The 24,665-nt window shown below is 43.9% G+C and overlaps 1 protein-coding gene across 2 annotated transcripts in view; it reads right to left on the reverse strand.

Annotated features, from left to right (window-relative positions):
* Positions 1-24,665, reverse strand: part of LOC125704436 (GDNF family receptor alpha-4-like) — a 103,315-nt gene that overhangs the window by 9,946 nt on the left and 68,704 nt on the right. For both annotated transcript variants that reach the window (XM_048969991.1, XM_048969990.1), the window contains exons 3-4: positions 4,077-4,367; positions 1,397-1,477 (exon numbers count right to left, since the gene is read on the reverse strand). In XM_048969991.1, coding sequence (XP_048825948.1) covers positions 1,397-1,477; positions 4,077-4,367 — 372 coding nt within the window. The remainder of the gene's footprint in view (positions 1-1,396; positions 1,478-4,076; positions 4,368-24,665) is intronic.

Raw genomic sequence — 24,665 nt, forward strand, 5'->3', positions numbered from 1 at the left:
CTATACCAGAAAAGACCATGATAGCTCAGCACTAAACAGATTCAAGCATGATTTCGCCAAAATCCCAGATGAACTACACACCTTAAAGAGAAGTCCTGTAACCGCCAAAGAACCAGAGGCTGTCTTTTGTGAAGGTTGCTCCGATATCCCCTCACATGCAGCTTAGGATTTTTCTCAAGGTAAAGGCCAACCCTGCTCCTATCAGGTCCTTGATATTAACCTGTGATTGGGTGTTTATGCGATTCTCTCCACCCCCTGTGTATTAAGCATTAAAGTTGCCTGTTTTTGTTGGTAACCCTGGGAAATACTAATGCCTATATACCTGCTATGTGTAGACACATAATTTATCCAGCATATAAAGTTAACTGACGCAAGAAGAGACAATGAATCATTTATTGATGAAAGTTAGTTTCTAAAAATTTAGTAACTAAAAATTTTGTTATTTTATATTTTAAATGTATTTCCTGTCATCAATTATCCACCATGTACTACTGACTTACTCATTTTCTTTTTATTAGGATTTCCAGGAGCCAGATTAAACCCAACAATTACACGTTACGTTGCCACAAGAAGCATCACGGCCCGCCATTGGCAGTCACTTTTGCTATTTTACGCGTTCAATTGTGAAACTGTTTAAATGGGTCTCATTCAGTTTGTGTTGAAGAGTCATTTTGAGGGTTCTCAATAATTATTGGATTCCTTAAAAAAATATTTAAAGACACTCAAGAAATGTGTATTTTTTTTTATTTCCTATGGTAACTGATAATTAGAGTTTCTGAGGATGTTCACCAGTAGTAAAGTATGCAGAAAAGCAAATGGCCTGAGGGCTCAATGCAGTTTCTGAGCCAGTGCCTGTTCTGGGGCGGGGGGAATCCAGATTTTAGATTCCCATGAACAGTTTAACAAAAGTAATGATGACTTCTCAGATAAAACACATTCCTCAAAGCATATTCACTCTTGCCTCACCTCCTGCTGACTCGGGTTAATAATGGTAATCACTTCTTTATATTAGTAAAGAAAAACTGTACACCTATTCTACATACAACTGCTAATTTGCAACTTTCATACAGTGCAAGTGTTTTAAAAGGCGCCCATATCACTATTCATTTAGAATTAATCAGCCATGATGTTTGATAAACTAAAATGGGCATCAATAGTTGCTTGAGAATTCTTCAAATTCAAAGTTCACTCAGTCACAATTTGACTTCGAGATTCATGCTCATAAAAAGTAAATTTTTCTTGCTGACAATTTAAATTTCTTTGCGGTAATTATTTTACAATGATATATTCACCTTAGTCAAGCTCAGTCAAGTCAAATGATTCGAAAAAGGACACAGGAATTGGGTTTAGAGTCACTTTGTAAGTATAATTAACAAAATGCCAAGGGGACGCTTACCAGCAGCGATTGAGGCCAGGCGCACATAGCCGTACCCTTTCTCCACTGCTTCATATGGGTAGCTCTCCACCAAGTTGAGTCCTGGGAAGACAGATACCGACAGAAATGATTATGCCTTCCAGGAAAAATCTCTCTACCTGCCCAGTCCCTCGATTTCCAAATCCATTTCCATTGAAAGTTGAATCCTTCGACACGCCCACAGAACACAGTTTCACATTTCCACATTTTCAGCATCAATCTGCACATAAAAAGCTGAAGATGTAGCTAAACGTTGCTATGAAAAAATGCACACTTCCCACCTTGCTTGTTTTATTAGTAATCCAATAACTTTTGTTTACTGATACTTGTAGGACAATCATAAATCTTGCTTCTCAAGCACAAAAATTCCTAGAAAGTTTTCTATATTTAAATCAAGACATTCAAGCAGTTTGTGCTTTACACTGTCACTTTTATTTGAAAACCTTTCCAAAGAATAGAAACTGCCACATGTCTCTTCTTAGATTATCTATCCATCCATCCATCCATTTTCCAAACCGCTTATCCGATTGGGTTGCGGGGGGTCCAGAGCCTATCCTGGAAGCAATGGGCACAAGGCAGGGAACAACCCAGGATGGGGGGCCAGCCCATCGCAGGGCACACTCACACACCATTCACTCACACATGCACACCTATGGGCAATTTAGCAACTCCAATTAGCCTCAGCATGTTTTTGGACTGTGGGGGGAAACCGGAGTACCCGGAGGAAACCCCACGACGACATGAGGAGAACATGCAAACTCCACACACATGTGACCCAGGCGGAGACTCGAACCCGGGTCCCAGAGGTGTGAGGCAACAGTGCTAACCACTGCACCACCACGCCGCCCCTTAGATTATCTATAATATATTAATTCAAGAATTGAGGGAAATGTAACTGAGGAGTGTCACTCTCCATAGCTCCAGCTAAAAAGCATTTCCTGAAGATCAAACCCAGGCAAGAACCAGATGGGGGCTTGAATTAGGTGGCAAAATCATAAGTAATTTCTGAAGATCATCAGAGATGCATATCAAGGTCTAAGCAGCCCACCCTGGTGGTGAAACTGAAACATCCCGGGTCCCTGATGTGTCCTGGGAACGAGAGAGAGTGCGATGTGGGAATTTCATGCATAGGGATATAGCAACAGGTTAGCATGCTGTGAGACCCTCAGATACAAGGGTATCATGTCACGGTAGCAGCCTTTGGGAGGCTTACAGCTTTATGGAGCATTTCAGGTTAGCGTCCTGGGGAAATTCCATGTGTCAGGGGGTCCTTTTAGATTAGCGTGTTCTGATGGCCCCAGATATATGGGACTCATTTCAGGTTAGCATCCTTTGGGAGGTTCAGCACTGTGGGGAGTATTTCAGGTTAGCTGAGTGGAGGGGGTAGAGAAACGCTGTGTTGCGACACCACACAACACAGAGAATATTAATGGAAGGAGACATCGTGGAGCCAAAACATGTGGCTGAACAGATGCTCCTTTCATATGACAGGATTAATATCTTTCTCCAGCGAATACAGATATTTTGGCAAAATAATGCAATTCCCAAACATTCTGCCTCTGGATGAGTACGTCTGGCTTGTTTCCTGTCATCTTATGCGACACTACATGCATCTATTTCAATCAGTGTTTACCGGCTCCTCACATAATACTCATAGTGTATTATAGTCTACTTCAACCAGAAGAAGATGACACGTTGTGTGAAAAAGAATGTCTTAGTCATGGCGTGTTTTGTATTATCCTTAAAAATATCCATAATGGACTGCACAACTAACAAACTGGTGATGCAAATTATTGTAAACACACTTCCAAACCACTACGGCCTCCATGGACCATCATCGGTGATTCCATTTGGAGCCTCGAGGTTTCCCGCATTGCGAGAGTCACTTAATTTCATGCCAGAAAATGGCATGAAACTGGGTTGATATATACTGTAATACGCCACCCATCAGTAAAATGTCTGTGCAAACTAACAGCCACTATACATGCTAAGGCCTACATTTCATCAGTACAGCAGCTACGAAGCCTGGTGCTCTGTACCTACGATATTATGGACAGCAGCATAATCATATCACTCCTAGTCCCAATTACACCAGGAATGCTGGCTGACTTGCGTTTGTTCAGATACTTGTCGATCTCACCCAGGTGTGGTGCCCACCCATATCAAACTGCTTTGTTACCACAAGCCACCACTGCCACTGTCTCCTCAACACTGGCATCCCTTGCTGTAACACGAGTGGAGCCTCGTCTTGTGTTTCCATCATCTTCTGTGACTCAAATTCCCCACTTCGCCCTCTCAGCAGCTAACACAAGCTGGCATAATAGAACTACAGTTATTATGATTAATTGATGTAATTTTAGCTCGACTGCAATGATTAGCCATAGCTGCCTCCCAGTCAGACTCTCTCTCTCTCTCACCCCCGTGGGCCATACTGTAGCTGCTCTGGGTGGAAGCTGACTGACATCCTCTTCATGCTCGATAGCCAGCAGACTCTCACCACATAAGGTGCCATCTATTACATTTTTATACGAATAGCTGTTTACAGAACTAAAACAGACATTAGTGTTTTCCATATGATCGATGTGATCCATTCTTAATTAGCGAGCTGTGGGCCCCTCAGTCGGCCCTCTCAGTAAACACCCTGATTCAGGGGCCCGCTCACCATGCAGGATGGACTGGTGCAGGCTCCAGTAGATGCTCAGGCAGTTCTTCTCACGTTTCATGCCTCGCTTGCACTGGCAGCCGTGCAGCGGGCTGGAGAGCAGTGCCGACACAGCACTGGCACACTGATTCCGTGCACCGGGGCCCAGCTTCACGCTGCCATCGCCTGCCACGCACTGCCGCAGGGTCCGCAGCCGGGGACTGCACGCCTCGTCGCTGGAGCAGCTGTCGCCCGCCTGCAGGCAGTCCTGCCCGGCGGATAGCGCCACCTGCAGGATGCCAGCAAGAGAAGCTGTGGGAAGAAAAAAGGAGGAATATAGTAAAAATGATTTATTTAATAGATGCTTTAGTCCAAAGCAACATACAACTCAGATAGCACATTACAATCACATGTGAAAGAGTCGACTCTAGGTTGAGCTTTCAATGAATGCCCAGTTATACTGTAATTAGTACAGGAGTAAGAGCTACACGTTACATTTACATGTATTTATTTATCATACAGCTCTGCTTTAATCCAAAGTGAGGCACATTTTCGAGAAAACAGGGTTAACCAGTTCCTGGGCACTTCCTCCTTAGGGGCTGCACTCAAGAGCCCAACCGTAAAATCATACCGCCAGCAACAGCTTAAAATAATAGCAAGATAGCTACTCAAGTCAAACAACTAAGTGCAATACGAAGAGCATTCCGGGAGCTTTGCAGGCTAACACAGGTGCTCCTAGACCAGATAGGTCTTGAAGAATTTCTTTAAGGTTGACTGAGAGTCTGATGAATCCGTTACAGGGAATGATGTCACGCTGATGAGGGCTGTAAAACCTGATTGGCTGAGAGCGCCATTCCGGTTTGTGTAATGAAATATTTATTGCTGTTATTATATCCTGGCCCCATGTTTTTTTGCCTGGATCACAAAGGAGGAAAAGTGAGGGGAGTCTATTTGGCAAAAATAAAACCATCAAAAGCTTTGTGGTGAAATTCCATATCGACAACATGAATGTGTCCGTTTTCCATAAACTCGTAGCCATTGGAGGGTCACCGTGAGCCAGGAGCCCATCCCAGAAAGCACAGGGCATCAGACCGTGACCATGGACAGCAGAGACTCCCAGAGGTGCGGCAGTGTCTCCGACGTGTTAGTGGAAAGCAGAACCTAAAGGGGGAAAGAGTGCCACCCGGAGGCCTGGAGGCCAGGAAGCGAACCGCTGCGCCGCACGCCAAACAGGAACTACCTGCAGTAGGTATCGGTGAGCTTCTGGGAAGCCCTGGGCAAATATGAGCCTCTTGCGTCATACCGCACGGCGCTGTGCCACCTCTGAAACCGCAGCACGCGGCAGCCCCCCAGCGCTTTATAAATCAGTGCAGAGGGACACAAACAGCAGTTTAATTTGTGATACCGTGAAAAATGGCCCAGCAAGCTGCTGGAACAGAGCCTCCGTCAGTGAGACTGGAGCCAGATGTATGCATTTATGAAGGAGTAATCAAAATGTGGGAGAAGCCACTTTGACCTCTAATCGCTGCACTAGTTTGCAGTCTTGTGATTGTCTCATTAAGTACCGTTTAATATTAATGAAAGATCAATGATTTCTTATATTAAATTTTATGATTTGTATGCAATATGACTATTTTATTCAGAATGTCAGAAAAATTCGCTTTCGCAATCATCAGAAATTATTATAATAAGGAAGAGGCATATTTTACAACACAAACAATGACATCACCTGCATTTGTAGCTTATTCAACAAGATTCGACAAAAATAAATATACACCGGTTACAATGTGTATTACAGAGAATCACCTTGTCCGCTTAGGAATTCTTGTTCAAAACGAACTGGAAGGAACTGGCTAGTCAAAGAGAATCTAATGAAGATTTTGCTTGATCAAGAATTGCTAAATTCACACATCACGCCGTTTAAGTTAAAGTTGCTGGTGCGCTGCATTGCTTAAACTCTTCATTCTGCCATCCCTTCTTCCACAGTTCAGCCTCAACGGCAGCATCCACAAGAAATTCAGAAGTTAAATTCACAATTAAATCCCCATGGCCGCTTCATCTCCTGCCTTTCGGCACTGTTTCTGCATCGAAGATTGCAAGTCATGCATGTGCTTTCTGATTGGACATTCAAAACTGACCATGTGACTGTTCCTTTACATGTGAATGGCTCTCTCCCTCTGCCAAAAAGCATCCACCTTGCAACAAAATACACATTTCTCAGGTTTGAATCCCATGAAAAACACACACAGCACAGTCGTAAAACGCAAGTTATTGTGACACAGACTTCGAGAGTGATATGAATGGTTCATTACATTATTACGCTCTGCTGAGACGAGACGAAACATTGAGACAAAGGCGTCAACATGAGAAATGTCTCAGAAATGTCGCCGATAAAGGGATGAAAGAAGCTGACTGATAAATCACTATAAAGGACATATACTCGAAGCGTGTCCTTAGAGGTGAGTTTGATAAGCAAGGTCAGCTTCACTGCATATACAGTACACTGAATGCCAGTGTATATGCACAAAGGCAGAACCTTACAGGGGTGTACCAGGGTCAGTCTTGACAGAATGTCTACAGTCGTCTCAAATTATTATTGAGAACTGTACTATTCTGTATATGACACAAACTATCAGAATCAAATATACATATATGGCTATATTCATTCACTGCCCTGGTCTCGCCACAGGCAAGTCCCCCTTTGCAGAGAATTACTGTACAAAATTTGCAAACGGCCTCTTCGACTGACATTTTCCATTGGTGCATGATAGAACAGCTGTAGTCCAGGATGTGCCATTTTTACCAGTTATTTACATACCTAAACTACCTCTAATGGACTGCAGTGGGAGATTCAGCAGATATGTCATCAATTTTTATTTCTACAAGTTTACATTATACGTAGAATTTTGGTGGCTTAAATTATTTTAAGGTCTGCAATTAAAAATCAGTAGCTTTGATGAGCCATAATCCTGTTTGTTGGAAGACTGCTCTCCAGGAAAAGAAAGACCTGTAGCTTTCAGGTTTTCACAGTAGCACCATAATTGAAAGTCTGTGTTGGGTGTATTGGCACATGATTCAGGCTTTTACAGGCCTGTATACTGAAACGAAGCCCATATAAAAATGTGAGAGTGTAAGACTGAACGAGCAACACGGCTGAAACCAAAACTGAAAACTGACTGCGAACAGGAATGTTGGATTAAAGGAGTTCACACCCGGGACCTGTGACAGCAGCTCGATGTCATCAGAATCTGCATGTGACCGGCACTGCTATCTGTGCTCCTCTACTCCCCGCAGAATGAATTCATTTTCAAATGACAGATGCAATGTACAAGTATAATTAGATTCAATGCTTCAAATCATAACATGGCTTGTTGGTTTAGGGGTATGATTGGGATGTGTGAGAGGTCAAGGGTTCAAATGCCGGACGAGCCAATTACAAGGAGCAGTGTGTGGCTCAGTGGGATAAACCTCTGTGCCTGCGATCAGAGCCCAGCCCCCACACATCTGTGGGTCCTTGAACAAGCCCCTTAACCCCCAGCTGCTATGGGTGGCTGCCCTTTGCTGCCAACTTGCTCTCACCTACAGAGAGCAAGGTGGGGGAAGCACAAAAAGAATTTCCCTATGGCGATCAATTATTATTATGATAGCTTATCAAGTTCTCACCTTCTGCAAAATGTTTAATTACTAGCAGTTAGCTCCTATTCTACTGGGTTACCAACTGGAGAAAGCGCAGTTCAATAACAGCCAAGTGAAGTTCTGTAGTAAAACATACAGAGCGATGTGTTATGATTTTAGCGACAGCTTAAATCAGACTTTAGTAGATAGATCTTTGCCTTAAACCAAACACCATCTATTATTCATAAACACTTATCCAGTGGAGGATCACAAGGAGCCTGGGGTGCATTCTGGGACACACAGAGTATGACGCTGGAGAACACCATGGACAGGATGCCAGTCCATTGTGAGGACCCAAATGGAAACGTCTCACTTGCTATAAACTTCTCCAGGCCCCTCCCCTTATACCTGTCTCTTAAAGAGGAACAAACCTTTTAAACATGATTGCTTGCCAAATTAACAGTGGTAGAGGTACCACCAAGCTTTGGGAAGGTGTATTTCTGGTGATGCTTCCACGAGTGTCCCAAAGCATCTTTAAGTCAGTATGTGCGGTATCCCTTGTTACTAACTGCTAAACCACCACACCTTTTATATAGATGCTAAGCCGATTTGGACACCCTGCATATATTTCACCGGTTTGCATTGGACACACAGCAGCGAGCAGTAACGATGCCATGACCCAACCGGGATTATGGGTGACCTGTGTAACATCCTGATAGGATGCCTCAATTCACAGCTCTAGCGCTGACACGGCTGGGTATTAAGGTTGATAGTGGAGCTCCGTCAAACCGAGGCAAACTCGACCTGAGGTTATGTGGCGGAAGGGGTCGAGACGGGGGATGGCAGATGAAACGCGATGCTCCCAGGCCGGGGACGTGACCGCCACACTGAGCACTAATCCAATCCACCAGGCGCTTGGTGTGGAACAGAAACACTTTGATATTCAGTGGAAACGTGATTGTGGCGATAAGGCTGAAAGTGAGCCTTAGCGCTTTAGGTCAAGGAGCGGAAGTCAAGAGCGATCGTGGAGATTTAAAGTCTTGTCTTTCAAAATCATTCCATCTGCTTTTATCGTAAATATTAAGTGTCGTTTGTGCCGATTTTAGGAGGGAGATCTGATAAAGACGATGGCTGCTTCCTGTTGGCTTGTGTAAAGAGTGCGCTGTCTCTCCAGGCCTTTGATGGGACGCTACTTTGCTTTAAGATCTGAAATGGCACTGGCTGGTCTTACTACAGCCTCTTCAGCAACTGGGTGTTAGGGCTGTGGATAGAACAATAAAGCCAGTGTCCAATTAAAATCAGGTCATAAGTCCTATATGATGATCTTTGGTGTCTGTCAGATAACACAGCTTCTGTTTCTAATTATAATCAAAAGTAATACACTGCACAGGGAAGCTGAAGAGGGCACTATGGAGACCCAGTGGGAAGGACTATGCTGCGAACTTCTAGGGTTTGCTGTGTCCAGCAATGCAGTGGCATCTCATCTAAGCTGGCCCACAGCTTAATGCCTTATAATAGCACTTAAAAATTTTGCTCCAGATGACAGACCATTGAACAAAACCACATGGTATAGGCATACGAGGGCAGAATGGGGTTTCACATAAAGGGGCAATTTGAACTCGGCAAAAGAGACACTTGAAACAAAATGGCGATCGGAAGGGCAGTACAGAGGATCAGCCAGACAGCTGGGAGATAAAGGAGCAGTTCGTTTCAGTGATTAGGCACAGGCGAACGAATGAGCTCACCAGCTGGCTTTGCCCCGCCCACAAAGGCTAGGGATTTGAAAAAGAATGAAATAAAAGCTTCAACTTATTCTGAGTTCAGTTTTCTGAGGTTAAAACAGCATTCTGCAGCTCAGTGATCAGCTCAATGCCCAGAAGAACCAGAGGATTCATCAACATAACTTTGTTCCAGGAAGGTCATTTCTGAGGTTGGGCAACACTGTGACTGCACGCCGGGGCGTGGGGTCGATTCCCATCCCGTGCTCAGCGTGTGCGAAGTAGGCATAATCCAGTTTTCCACATTGTTCCCAAAACGTAAGGTCTTTGAAAATCATTGCCTCCAAGGGCATTTTAGCATTCGAACGTGTGTCCGACTACGATGCTGCACCAGGCATGTAGCCTGTGATCCTGAAACAGCTTCCACACTCACCCTAAGTGATCAGCGATTTGGGAAAACAGAGATATCTGAGGACAGGTAGGCAGTTGCCTGGAGGGACTCTAATTGATTTGCCAGGAAGTGATTTTACCTCCTTAATAATTCAGCTAGCAGCAGAGGGGGGCTATCAACCTTAAAGATTCCTTTACTTCGTTAAATATGCTTCCCCCGAAATGAATAAATACCGTCACTCAATACTCAGTTACTGTTAGGCTGAGTTTACTGCTTAATTTACATACTTCATTTAAACACGGTGCAAGTGAGCTTTGTGCCCTAGGACATCTGAGGAGGAATCCTGTGAATATGGTTAGTGTTCCTAGTCTCTCTTGAATTTATTACACCTCTACCTACTTGCTTTGATTTATGCAAAATATGTTTGATATAAGAAATGGCTTTTATTGTTATAGTTTAATTTTTAGAAAAGTTTTTGAGCAAAAAGCACATTTATATGCAGACTTTTCATAAGCATGCTCTTAGTTAAAGTTGCTTTGCCTGAGAGAGACAGAAACCAAAAAACAAATAGAGGAAGCATGATTATGACTTATAAATGGGCACAGACTCGTGGTGGTCATTGGGGCCCTTTGTTGTTATGTCTGCCTAGAGGAGGGGTCTCCAGATGCCGTCAAGCTGAATTATTTATGTAATTTCCTGTTATTTTGAGATGAATTAGCATTACTAATGGAACCTCAAGAAGATAAAATGATATAATGACTCGACAGGGACAATGATGACGCCTTTCACTGCATGGGCTCCTTTTCATAAAGAGGACCCTTAATGTACTACTCTTCTTGCGGTCCCATGCAGTTATATGCGGATACACTTCAGAATTTGAATTATAGCTTTGAGAACAGATGGCTGATTTTTATACACACTAGAATCACCACGTGACCTGCATCCCCAGTGCTTCAGATGGTCATTTCTACCCTTGATAAATCTAGATGTGTTTCTTCTACACATCCATTCACACGTCACCCAGCGCACGGCCCCCGTAAGTGACACGTGGTGACTCGCTTCTGCCGGTTATCGGACAGCCAGGCTTTTCGATGTCCCTCAGTGCCTCTGCTCTGGCCCCTAACGATCAGCATATGATCTTCATGCCATCTCTGCAGAAATCCGCAGCACCAGCTATTTCAGACTTCCACCTTCTCGAAACGATCGACTCAGCAGAGAGCAAGGGCAGAGCGGCAGGTCCCGGCCACGGTCATGTGACCCCATGGCCAGGGTCCACACAGGCCAATTTCTCAAAGGTTGTGTGGGCTCGTGGTGTCTATACATGTGCCGAACACAGAATGACAGTGATGCTAAAGAGGATGTGCTCTCCTCACGACCCCTCTGTAATAGATAGGCCGTTATGTAAGATATATGGCTGGCTAAGTGTGCAGGGCGTAGTTCCCGAATGAGTCACTGTGAGCACACCATCCCCCAACAGGTGAGGTGACATTTTGAGCTACCTTCCCGTTTGTTCACCTTAATGGGACTAGCCATGTGAAAATAAGGAAGGTTTTTCTGGACAAATTAAGCTGCCTGTTTCATCCACTTCTCGCTAATTGTCGAGCGCTTAAATCGGAGACACTGCCTTCCCAGTTGTTACTAGTATGCAGCTGGTGATTTGACAGATGATAAATGTTTGGGCCTAAGGCGGCAATAAATAAACAAATACCCTCTTTCCTGGCCTTTTCTCTTGTATTTTGGCAAATTTATTACATGAAAGATAACAGTGTGGAGCAAACTGATCTCTCCCTGCCTCCTCAAAGCAGTTTGTACCCAAGCTGTAGGGACATGCAGTGGTTACGGATTGCGAGCGTGAAACAACACATGGAAGTCAAATGGATATGTTGTGTGTACCTTTGCCTTCCATGCCATTAGGAATACCGGAATTCCGTCTGTGGTACCATCTCCAGCGGGAGGCTCGGAAGCGACAATCTTAATCATCAAGAGGTATTTGTTACATTTGCTATTACTCAAGTCGACCACCCCCATGTGCCAACACTCCTGGCATAATGATCAATCCAAGTGCCGTGACAGATCGAGCCCTTTTCCTTAAGTGATGGGATTTAGCGTGGACTCACTGCATTGTTTTGAATGGAAGCGATCGATTAGTGGGGCGTGTCAAACAGGATGGAACCACAATCTGCACACGTCATATATAAAGGTGGCGATTCTTAAGCCATAAGATGCACATTTAACCCCCCCCCCCACCTCTGCCCCGGGGGTCTATCTTTGCCTCTCTAGGACAAAGAAATAATTGTTAGGGTCATATGATGTACGTACATTTGAAATCCTCATATTCCCAGCTCCACGATGAACGGTTTAATTAGCACATGTGACTGGGTGTGACAGAATCTTAATCTTTTTAAGCCTGATGCCATTTGTCTTTGTGGCGGACATCCTTGCCAACAGTGGGGAGTCATCCGCTAATTGCCGATTAAGGCTGCACTCTAATTGAATCCACTGTCAGATGTATATAAATAGATTGCGTTGATGTGATATTCACAAAGTTAATGCAGCGTGCTGAGTGGAGATTGGCCCTCTCTAAGAGGCTAGTTTCAACATGGCCTTCTAATAACCTTTTTTTTTATTAGTATTGCTATTCTAGGAACAGGCTACATATCATGCTTCGGGGACAGACAGGTCTCTACGCTACATTATTTAGCTAATTTTCAAACCTTTCTCGACATAGGTTGACCCACGTGCTGACACTACACAGAACCAAATTATCCAGTTCTCTGGGGGAATCTGTCTTTCATGATGATAAAATGGAAATAAAACATGAATTTGTTTTATTAACATTTTATCAGGATGGGGAAATATTAGGCATTTGACCTTGTGTGTTTTGAGCTTCATTGGATAGACTCATGCTGGAAAGCATCCCTGCTGGAATCACATCTCCCTCCTGAGTGCCAGTGTCTCAGTTTGTGTCCAGAATTTGCCTTTTGTCCTCATGTCAGGTGTGTTGCCTCTGGATATGCCAGTTCCCTCCTGTAGTCCAAAGACATGCAATTAGGCTAACGGGTTTCTCTGTGTATCATTGTGTGTGTATTTTCAACGGGCCATTCAGGAAGTACCCCAGCCCTGTGCTGCCTGCAAGACACTTCAGGCCCTCCATGACCCTGACTGCATGAGCAGTTGGAGGATAGATGGAGAATCTCTGATGGTGAATCTCAAACAGTGAGACCAAAGTGAACTCAATATTCAAAGCTGGTTTCCGCTTAATTAATATTGAGATTGGAACATGTGCAGGCTGAATGCACAGCTTAGATATTCAGATCTGGTCAGGTTATAAAAATGATCTCACATGGCGGCTCTCAGCAGACCAATCAGAGAATCATCCTCCATGACCGGAAACCTGCAAAAGAACCTCCTGTAATACGTGACCCGACACCACTGCCCAGGAGACTGCAAAGCTTCTCCCCTTATCGATTTGTCTGTTTACCTCTATGTCTCCCAGAATGCATCACTGATGCAAATAAGCAGCAGCCATTGACCGGGCAGTGGTGCATCAAGCCAAATGACCATGTCAGTGATCAATTTCACTACTCCAGCTGAATACTCAGTTGTCCTCTTGTATAAATCACTGACAAACCAGCTCGATTATAAAGGATCAGCAAAAACACATATTTATAAATGTAGACTGGCTCGAAATGCACAGTGACTGAAGAAGTTACAAGGAGGCTGATGATGGATTCTACAATAGACTCTACCTTCAATCACAGCGTAAGCGGTGCATTACAGGGAAAAGCTGTAAAGCTTTAAACTCATACATGTCAAAATGGAGCTTGAAATTAGGTTAATTGGAAAACATTAACAGTTAAACCTGGACCAGTACATGAGTGGATGATACACCAATGCCTAACCAAGATGTGAGTCAAGATTACCTTTAAAAAAAAGTATAGATTTACTACAAGTTCTAATCTCCCATTGTCTTAAGGCAAGCTGAAGGTTAGCATTGTGTTCACACATTTAAAGGGCCTATATTAGGAACAGATTCCAGCTATGCTAATTATAAAAGTAATAAGAAATGTTTTCTTCATCATACGGTCTCATTTCATCACTGCAGATACTGATGAACGCAATCTTTTGTGCTGCCTTTGAGTTTGAATTCTAGCAACTGTTTGTTCTATTGTTAAAAATGATCTAAAACATCAATCAACTATAGAGTACGTTAGCTTTCAGATAAGCCTTAAATCAACATTCCACACCTGAAATATATGTTTATATCTGTATTTTTTCCATCTTTGACATCTGTGATGTGAATTGTGAAGCCCTAGAAAGGTGAGTAAACCCAAGATCATGAAGGTTATTTCATAAATGGTACATATTAGGTAGGCTGGAGTGTCAAACAGCCGAGTTAATGATTACGAATAATCAATAAATGTAGTTAGACCTGCTGTCACATGGGTAAGGTGGATGCCAACATTATCTCACACCCCAGGTTGAGTGCTTGAATTCTGTTTTTCATATTCATTCACTCTGTGTGATCAGGCTGTACCTCTGCCTCTGGTCCTACACTGTTCAAAAGACTGGGATATACTCCAACCCCCCACAACCCTGAAGCATGAAACGAAATCTGGGGGCCTTGTGCAATTTGGAGATATAAAGGGGAGGCTTGGGAGACAACCTAAGAAATAAAAGTCTGCTTCTTGCAAATAAACTCACCAAGTCACCATGTTGGAAAACACAGCTTCAGTTGTGGTTTTAGCTGGAAGCTGGTAATGTCACATTAGGAAGGAGACGCGTGTTTTGTTTTCTATGATTTGTAAGCGTCTGAGTGGTTGCATATTCACCTAGAGCAGTGATTCTCAAAGTCGGTCCTCGGGCCCCACTGCCCTGCTTGTTTTCCTGCTATCCCTGCCCCACACACAAATCCCAGCTGTCTTTCAGCTTCTGATTGACTGAACAGCAATGTGTGGGGCAGGGATAACTGGGAAACAAGCAGGGCACTGGGGCCTGAGGACCGAGTTTGAGAACCACTGACCTAGAGCCAGAAGAAACCACCAAGAAAGGCATGGAAGGACTTAAATCTGTAATTTCTGCTCTCTGGCCTGGGCTCCTAATGATCATCCACAGGATCAAAACATCCTCCCTCTCCTGCCTCTGCATAGTGAAGGCCTTCATTGGCTGCAACACAGGCTGCAGGCCCACCTGCATTTTTCCATGACAGAACACATGGCAGGCCCACACAAACACACTCAGCCACCTGCCTTAGTAATTATGCCTTATTTGTATATGGTTACTATGATCTGTCAGGGAAAAATAGTAACAGGTGGCTGGGAAGTCGATGGCCACGGTTCCTTAGAAGACAAAGGCAAATTAATAGCGACCAATAACTGTAGGCATGTGCTCTCAGTCTTGATTCTCTGCTAATCCTGCGGCCATTTTTCATCAGACCGGAGACCCTGCATGGGAATCAACTGTCAGAACGATCACAGGGAACACGACGGCGAAATCGACGACACTAACAAATATGCTGCACAAAAAGAACTTTGAAAAGTGCTTTGAAGGACATCCATTCAAGATCTCACATCCCTTAGTTTGGATATTGTGCGTATTTCAGTAGTGAAACCCTCACTACATTCACATCAGATGCAAGCAAGGTGAGTGGTAGAAGGGTAAATAGCTACAGTATGTGTTTAGGTTATCACCCATACAGTAAATGTGTGCTGAAACAGACAACAAACATGCATCCCTCCCGTTACAGTCCAAAGCAGGCTCTGATTTATATGTAGCCAGTTTTCAACATGATGCCAGCAGGTGGCCAACAGACACTTTTTCATCTTCATTCTTTTGATATAGAAGACACATGAAAAGAATGGTCGGTTTTGATATTCACATTCATAAGCAATTACACGTTCCATAAATTGTACACGATCTCTTAGTATCAAGATATACCCAGTGGCGCCCGACACCGGTACAAGAGACGACACAATGATGCCCCCGTTTCACGCAGAGTTATATTAAATAAATTATTAATAGGAAATGATCACCTTGGGTGCTCAGTTCACATAGATCTCTTATGTGGCAACGACAGGAGCAAAAGCAGGGCATTCTCAGCATCCCAATCGATTGGACAAGGGATTTCTGCACATCTGAAGTCTGCTATAAAGCCTCTGGCAGGTGTGATCACGGTGTCTGAGTGGGCCTGTGCACTTACAAAGCAGGCACAAGCATATGTGAATGTGTGCCGTAAGATTTGACAGCCGCGGCTTGAAATGATTTTCTCCCGATGTGTAGGCTGCGCCTGTCGTCATGGTGAACTGAGTCCACAGTTTGAGTCTCGGTAGTAACAGTGAGAGAAGGTGAGCGAGAAAAACATTTTAAAGGATGAAAGTGGGGGAACCAAATGAAACCATCAGCTGCGATAAATGTTAAAACTGCTGGTTATGTTCACACACATACAACATTCGGACGAGTCTAAGCAAGTGGAAGAAGTCCAGCTGCTCCCCCGAGGAGGGTCCTGGAAACTTTCAAGAGCCGTTTCTATGAGCTGAAACTGGGAGCTGTTTCTCTGTGCGGGGGGTCACTGTTCATTTGGACAGTTACATGACCAAGGCGACCTACACAGATAGCCAACTATCAGAGTACAAGACCAATCTGCAAATGAGTCGATACATTCATTAGCATCGCGGTGGTTTCCAGCATCGAAACTAATTGACGATAAAAATATAATCATTACATGGGGAGCTTAATGCCGTTATCCAGTTATGCAATTAAGAAATAAAAAATGAAGCAGAGTTAATCATTCTAGGCTCCCACTGGCTTTTTAACTCGTCTCGGTAAATACAAACACTGTTTTTGCATCCTGCGGTCTTTGTTAGTGGGTGTGACACACCCACCCCTGGCACTCATATACCACCCAGTGCTTATTAACATCAGATGCATGTGGCATAATGTAACATTTGATGTAGAAAATTTTGCTTCAAGACGCCACAATACACAAGTTTGAATTTCAACCATAGACAGAAACATTTATTTTCATCCAGACCATTAGCCACTGAATATATAGGTAACATATAAAAATGATTTAAAATTAAACCATTCCTAAAACTACTACATATTAATGAAAGTATTGAGTGTGAAAGCTAAAATGCCTCTCTTATGATTATAAAATTCACCTCCACTGCCATTTTGAGCTCTGCCTAATCAATCGGGTTATCTAAGGGCTGAAATTGATCGGTTGGCTTTTATAAAGTGCAGTGTCACTGAGCAGGTTCGATTTCCGGCTCTAAATTTACTGAGATGTACGGCCGCGTCTGGTATAAGTTATCAGTTACTATGCAGGAGAGTAATTACCATCTTTAGAATGCAGAGATAGATGGTATGTTTCCGAAAAGACAACAAGCCTTTTGTACAGATCAGTGTTTCTCAACACCGGGGAATTCGCAGACAGTCCACTCCCAGCTCACTGCCAGTTCCCTACTGCAATGTCACTGGGAGGGAGAGAGAATGTGGACCACCTGGGGGGTCTTGAGGACCGGGTCGAGGAACACTGATGTCTATATATCATGCACACAGGCCCACCTCCTTGTATAAGGAGTATCCAAGTATAAGGAGCAGTATTGACTTTTTGCTGTGAGGACCAGATTACTCCTCATAGTCTGTGAGCTTTCTCTATAGCTGCCCATGATCTTCAGTGATGAGCAAATGTAAAAGACAGTCAAGCCTATCATACAGGGAGAAGGACCCTGATGAAGATAACCAGCAAAGGCAAGGGTCTGAGTGGGTACATGCAAGAACCAGGGACGGATTACGGACCGGGCCAGCGGGGCAGCTGCCCAGGGGCCCTTGGGGTGCAGGAACGTTTTGCCCAGGGGCCCACACAACCCATAATCCGCCCCTGGCAAGAACCATTGTAGAAAACATAAAAATGAATTTGGGCTTTCTGTCTCTAGGCGGGGGTGGCATGGTGGTGCAGTGGTTAGCACTGTTGCCTCACACCTCTGGGACCCGGGTTCGAATCTCCGCCTGGGTCACATGTGTGTGGAGTTTGCATGTTCTCCCCATGTCGTCGTGGGGTTTCCTCCGGGTACTCCGGTTTCCCCCCGCAGTCCAAAGACATGCTGAGGCTAATTGGAGTTACTAAATTGCCCGTAGGTGTGCATGTGTGGGTGAATGGTGTGTGAGTGTGCCCTGCGATGGGCTGGCCCCCCACCCTGGGTTGTTCCCTGCCTCGTGCCCATTGCTTCCGGGATAGGCTCTGGACCCCCCGCAACCCAGTAGGATAAGCAGTTAAGAAAATGGATGGATGTCTCTAGGCGTATGTGTGTGTTGATAATGAGGTGTGGTCATAGATGGGTAGTTCAGTTCCAGAAAGTAAAAAATCCTGACCAAGATTTTGTTTCAACCAACCAGATGTGTTCTGAGTGACTGTGACTCTTTATACTCAACTGGTTGGTTGAAACTGAACTACCCATCTCCAGTCAAAATGCTGCAAGTCTAAGAGTATGAGCTGAACAAGAGAAATGCCGACTTTCATTATTCAAAGTCAATTTTTCATCAAGCAGGACAATGATAAATTGAAAATATAATAAAAGCTCCTTACCCAGCAAGTGCCTGGCGCTGTCTGTCTGAGGATCACCCTGAATGTGATAAATGAATACTGCCGAACTATATAATGTCATTAAGAGCCAAGTGATGCATGCTTCTCAGGTACATCCCACTCCAGCCGCACTGTGTCTCATACTGGAATATTTTCATTTTTACCATCTTACGTCACAAGCTGGATGTAATGCGATGGCATCAGTAGATGTATAATAGTAGGGAGGCATTTGAAAAAGACTCAGGTCAAGGATGGAGTGGTGCCATGCCCCTCCCCTTGTATGTACCGACAGGGCCTTTGGTGTCATGCCTCCCCAGTGCATGCTGGGTAACGGAATGTTTTTTAGTGTATGTGAGCTCCTGCGAGACCCAGCAAACCTGCTCCCATTTACTGTCCGGTCAGCCTTCTTATGATCGTGAAACGCTGTGACAGAGATGGTGAATGACAGGTATCCTGCAGGCGTGCTCACTCTACATGGAATTCACATTTTACTGTCAGCTGGAGTATTCTGTGTGCATCTCAGAGTAGCTCTGCGTCTCCACCACACCTCTGTGAGCTCGTCCCTCCCCCCCCCCCCCCCGCCTCATGCACAGGAGGTTATCTGGGCTTCTCTTTTTCTGCGAACGTTTCCCCTTTGTCATATAGCGATGGATGTCGACCTGTGTCTGCTATCTCGTTACACGGAAAACAGAATCTCTACCTCGGAGCCCAAAATCCCACCACTATCGACCCTGCCTCGACCAATCAGAAGGGCCCCGTGGTGGGCTGGCGACGGCAGGCCGGCAGATCTCTGGCGACGCTGGGATAACAAGCTTAACCCGCCGTTGTCAGCTTAGAGCTCGGACAGCTGGTGTTCCTGAGTGTGAACTGCTCCCTCTCGAGACCCGAGCACCATCTAAGTAAAGGCTGACAGTAGCCGTGTGCAGGAAGTCGACTGATAACAGCTCCACCGGCGGGGCTGCCTGCTGCTTCAGGTCTAATGCCCTCTGCTACTTTCAAGCGAATGATGTCATTCGGCACAGTTCATGTAAAAGGGGCAGGATTCATGGGATACACTGTGCCTGGCCACTCATGACTAGATGATCACCCTGTGGTGCAGTCAGCTACAACTGCCTCAAGCTCCAGTTGTGACCAGCAGGGGCCGTAATCTGAGGTCACACGTGCTAAGACACAGGGCACAGGGGGTATAATATGGCTTGTATGATGACGGTACATTAATGCACCAGTGAAAATCGCACAAATATTAAATTTGTGCCAAAAAAAACAGGCTGAACAGATTAACTACTGGCTTTCAAAGGTTTCAAAAACGGACATAACTCATATTTGTCATTCTGGAACACATGCTTTATTAATGCAATAATGCTTAGCAGTACCATTATTACATATTAATAGACAGATTTAGAGATCAAAAGCACACTGCTGGCCAGCAGAAAACCAAAACACAAAACTAAATAAAAAAGAAAATCATCTTGAAAAAAGACTAACAATTCATTTATATACACATAACATTTCAGATGCCAGCTAAACTGGTTATGTAAGAGCAACTTCAACAGCTTGAAGCAGCTTCCAGCTTTGGAAGCCTTGCAGAAAGCCTTAAAATTCAGTTTCATTTCATGCAAGAAAAGTAAAAATACCCAGGTTTGGACCACCTGTCGAATACTGCGACTCAGTATCAGTATTCTTATATACAAGAAAACCGCCGTGCTACAAAAAAGATCTTCATAAGCCAAGATTTTTTTTGGAACATGTTTTCAGTAATGATGTCTTTTAATAATTTTAAGTAATATTCAGTGAAAGATCAGCTGGTTAGTGTCAGGTAAGGAGAGATAGTTTTAATGTTAACCATTAAATTAGTTATGCGCATCCCAAAGAATCCTGAACTAGGTATTACATCATAAATACAAATGTTGAATAAAGTATCAATGGGATTCAAGGTCAAATTAACTAAATTCCTGCAGATTAAAAATTTCTGGGTACACTTAATAGGGGGACTAAGGTATTTCACAATCTTAGATTTAATTCAGCAGCTGAAGGGTTAAGATAATGTCAGGGGAATTGAATGAAAATCCCATTACACATAGCTCTGCTGAGGGGGGTCTGTGTCACACCTGCTTGCCTGTCACACCTGCTTGCCCTATGGCATATCTCACAGCGCTGGCTCAAGTGCGCGTGAACGAACTCCAAATGTATATTTAGCGATTGTTCGGAGGACGATTCTGAACAGTTTTCTGGAGCGGCTTAAAAAGCTCTCCAAGCGTGGAATAGCGTGGATGTGACGACCACGCTCTGCGAGCGAAGGTACCTGGCAGGCTGTGTTTAACGTCAGTGGCCATTATCTGCATGACATTGGGGACTCAGTCACGCATCTATCCCGCTGAATTGGGCTTATCAACAGAGTCGTCAGGACTCCGTCTGTAGAGTCACGTCCCTGGGCACATGCTAGTTCAGCCACTTCCTATCACCTTGGTGCTGTCAGAGGAAACCCCCACTGCCTCATTGACTTCCCTCATAATCATTACGCACTCAAAGTGTCTATAGTCGGCCATCATCGCAGAACACTGGGGCATACTTAGTACGTTTCCTGCACCAGAAGATGAATGGTATAGTAAGTTGAATTTGACACACTTATTATGCTCTATGTGTGTATGTGTGTACATATATATATATATATACACGGATGCAACTGATATATACATTTTATTATGTATATATACACATTCATGTATTGCAATTCTCATATACTCCTGAGATGAGTGAAACATTAAAGCCAAATGAAAATACAAAACGTAAATGTACTTTGATCCTATTGTATAATTAAACCTATGGTATTCCTATCATCTTGGTCTTATACTAGGATGTCTTGCATTGCCCAGTAGGGCAGTCCATGCTGTCTGATTAGCATACGATTCATTCTTTTTATGATTCTGACATTCACTCTGTTATTGTTACATAAAGCTAAATGAGAAATATTGTCTGTAGACCACCTCATTAACGGCATGTGAATGAATCATTTTAATATTTAATGAAACATCCCCTTGTGGTACCTTAAAGCTGAATAAATCAGAGTACCTTTAGTCTTCTTGCCACATTTCCCACTGAAAGGTATCTCTGAAGCATAACAACACATTCACGGCAGTGAGCGTCAGCACAATGGACGAGTCTGATTCATTTAGCTCTTTAAGATGTAAATGCTTTTTGGCACCAAAACCGTGTGCTACTGGAGGCCTTATGGGCTTGGAGCTGCCTGGGTAAAGGTCAATACAATTTAATTTCATTGTAAATCAAGGCGAGGGCACTGTCGGCAGTGCCCGTCCTGTGATTGTGTAAAATCATCTTTAGTATCAGCGACATGAGAGTGCAGCTGCTGATTGCTGATTTCTAGATCTGTCCGCTGGCTCTGTGTGTCTATGAATCCCGCTAAACAGCACGTCTGATTTCCCTTCCTCCTCTCATCCTATGCGACCGTTCCAAATATATCCATTTTCCATTATTGATCATTCCGAGGGCTGCATTTTATCATTTTTGGATTAGAAAGAAAAACAAGGACAATTAAGTCCTTTATCATGCTGTTGGCGTATCCAGTATTACTGTGCATTTTCCGTAAATGACTGCATACTGTAACATATGCATCTGCTTCCAATAGAATCAGTTCTAGTTTCAAGGACACATTATCTAGCATCTCTTTCTCTCCACTTCTCTTATTTCGTTTTTTTGGCATTGAATATTTCCAGAGCACCTATGGACTGGCTCTATGAGCCATATCAGAGAAACAGGTAAGCACCCTGCGGTGGGAATGGCCAAGGTGCCGTAAGGTAAGTTAGGTGAGTATCCCGGTCCTCAGTCGCAGCGTAAGGAGGCTGTAATCTGTTTGCTCTAACAGTGGCACTGCAGTCGGCATGATTAATCTCTACCACAACAAGGGAAACGAGAAAACCGGCTTCTCCGGATATAGCAGACTTCCACTGCATTATACGGTGCGCCAGGTCAGTGCCTCAGTCATTACACTTCATGTCTCATATCCAGCTGCAGTCACACCAGGTTTATCAACAGTGAGCACACCTGCGTGGCTCAAGGACCCCAAATATAAACAAGGACATGCGACTTAATCCTAAAAACAGAGGACCCCAGAACAGCGTGCCGTTAGTGTAATCAGCGGACCCAAAGCGAGGGATCACTCCCAACCACATTGCTCACACACCGGTTCGTACCACCTACGAGTTCCCTGATGGCTCCTGCATTGCAGGCTGCATCAAGAATGGAGATGAGTCAGAGCATATGAGGACTAGTGGAGACGCTTTGTCCTGTGGTGCAGGGGGAACCACCTGCGGTTCAACTTCAGCAAGACTAAGGAGTTAGTGGTGTTAGGAGTCTCAGAGAGCAGTTTCCATCCAGGTAGAGGAAGTGGAGGTGATGCAGTTGTACAGTCGAGTCCACATGAACAACAGACTGTACAACACAGTGGTTCTGTACAAGAAAGGCCAGACTAGGCCCTACTTTCATAAAAGCCTATGGCCTTATGATGTGTTCAGCAAGATGCTGGAGATGTTTTACCAGTCCATAGTAGCTGGTGAGCATGGGGTAATGAATATAGTTTGTGTAGGTCCGGCCTTCTTTGAATAATGGCCATATGTGCATGATGTACATCAGCTGAGGTATAGTTTGAGGGTCTATAATCAACACCTCAGCACCAAGCACAGAGGAACCTGCTACTCAGGGGCCCCTGAACGACGCATATCATTCCAGCACACAGACGGCCCCTGACTGCTTGAGAAATAACATTTTTTCCCCACTGATGATTCATCTATATGCTGAGGCATAAACCACAATCAAAAGCTGATTGCCAAATAATATTGTGTCCCTGTATTCCAATGTCAACTCTTCACACCCATTCAAAATCAGATTGGTAAACAAACAGCAATTTCAGTCATTCCACAAACAAAAATATATATTGATTTATAAAATGAGACAGATATCACAGTTACCAGTATTTTTAAAGCTTTATTCCTGGGAACAAAATTGACACCTAATTGCTCTGCTAAATTTATAAGGAAAAGATTTCTGGCCAGTGCACCTGGTGATCAGCCAAAGGATCAAGAACCCCCCCCACCCCCCGCCTTTCGACTAGGCTGGATGGGTCAAGTTACGTCTATATCTATACCCACACCTCCCTTGTTGTTGTGAGCACAGAGGGGCTACAGCGCCCAGGAAGGATGTGGATAAAGTGTTAATTTACACAAAGCTTATTAAATATTTAAAGGTTTTTTAGCCAGGCACAAGCAGCTACCGTAAAGCAAACCCTTGTAATTCCTGTCACCTTGGGAGCAAAGACCAACCTATCAAAATAATGGATGGATGCATGGCACAGAGCAGTTACAGAATTCCTCCTGGATTCATTTTTCATAGCTGATTACGAACAAAATGGTTTTGGGATTATTTTCCTCACTGTTAAATACTTAAATGCAAATGATCAGAAAATGAATTTGTTTTGTGAATTGATCTTTAATTGCAAGTGTTTTGCATCTCATAATTCAGAAAAGTTTAATTGGTATCTTCTGAAAAATGGGTAATAATTTGAGCTATTATATAAGAATGAGAAGTTGTAAATTCAGACCTTTTAAATAATATTCAGTGAAAGATCAGCCGATAGTGCAGGGAAAGGAGAGATAGTTTTAATGTTAATCATTAAATTAGTTATGCGTATCCTAAACAATCCTAAACTAGGTATTACATCATAACCACATAAACACAAATGTCAAATAAAGTATCAATATGATGGAATAGGTACTTGGGTAATAATAAGTAATAAGTTATCCAGTAGCTCCCCAAAACCATCTCTCTTTGAGTAATGCTTATTCCTTTCTGAACATGCCATGAATCAGACCCTTTAGACCTTTGTTTGATGTGAAACGTCTGCTACACATGCAAACCATTTCCAAAGGCACACTTTTAGCAAAGCCCTTGGGTATTGACATTAGTCTGTCCATCCGGGCATTATGGCTCAAATGCCAACTGTCCTGTAGTAGCTGCCAGCTCCTCATTGTAGATGCCAAGTCATCATTAGTGAGAGCCAGGGAATGCCAAGGCTTGTCAGCATGGAACAAACGGTCATTGTCACCGTCAGCCCTGTTACTGTGCTTCCAACATTTGATTTCACCAAAAGCTAAAATACTCATTACTCCCTTATCTGTGGTCACCATCCCCATCAGATCCTCTCTTAACTTCCTTCTTCACCACCACCTCGGTTACTTAGCCCTGCCTGCTTTCCTCAGGTCTGCACTAGGATTCTCCAACCTCTGTCCTCT

Source organism: Brienomyrus brachyistius, chromosome 12 (assembly GCF_023856365.1).
Source record: "Brienomyrus brachyistius isolate T26 chromosome 12, BBRACH_0.4, whole genome shotgun sequence".
Taxonomy (NCBI): domain Eukaryota; kingdom Metazoa; phylum Chordata; class Actinopteri; order Osteoglossiformes; family Mormyridae; genus Brienomyrus; species Brienomyrus brachyistius.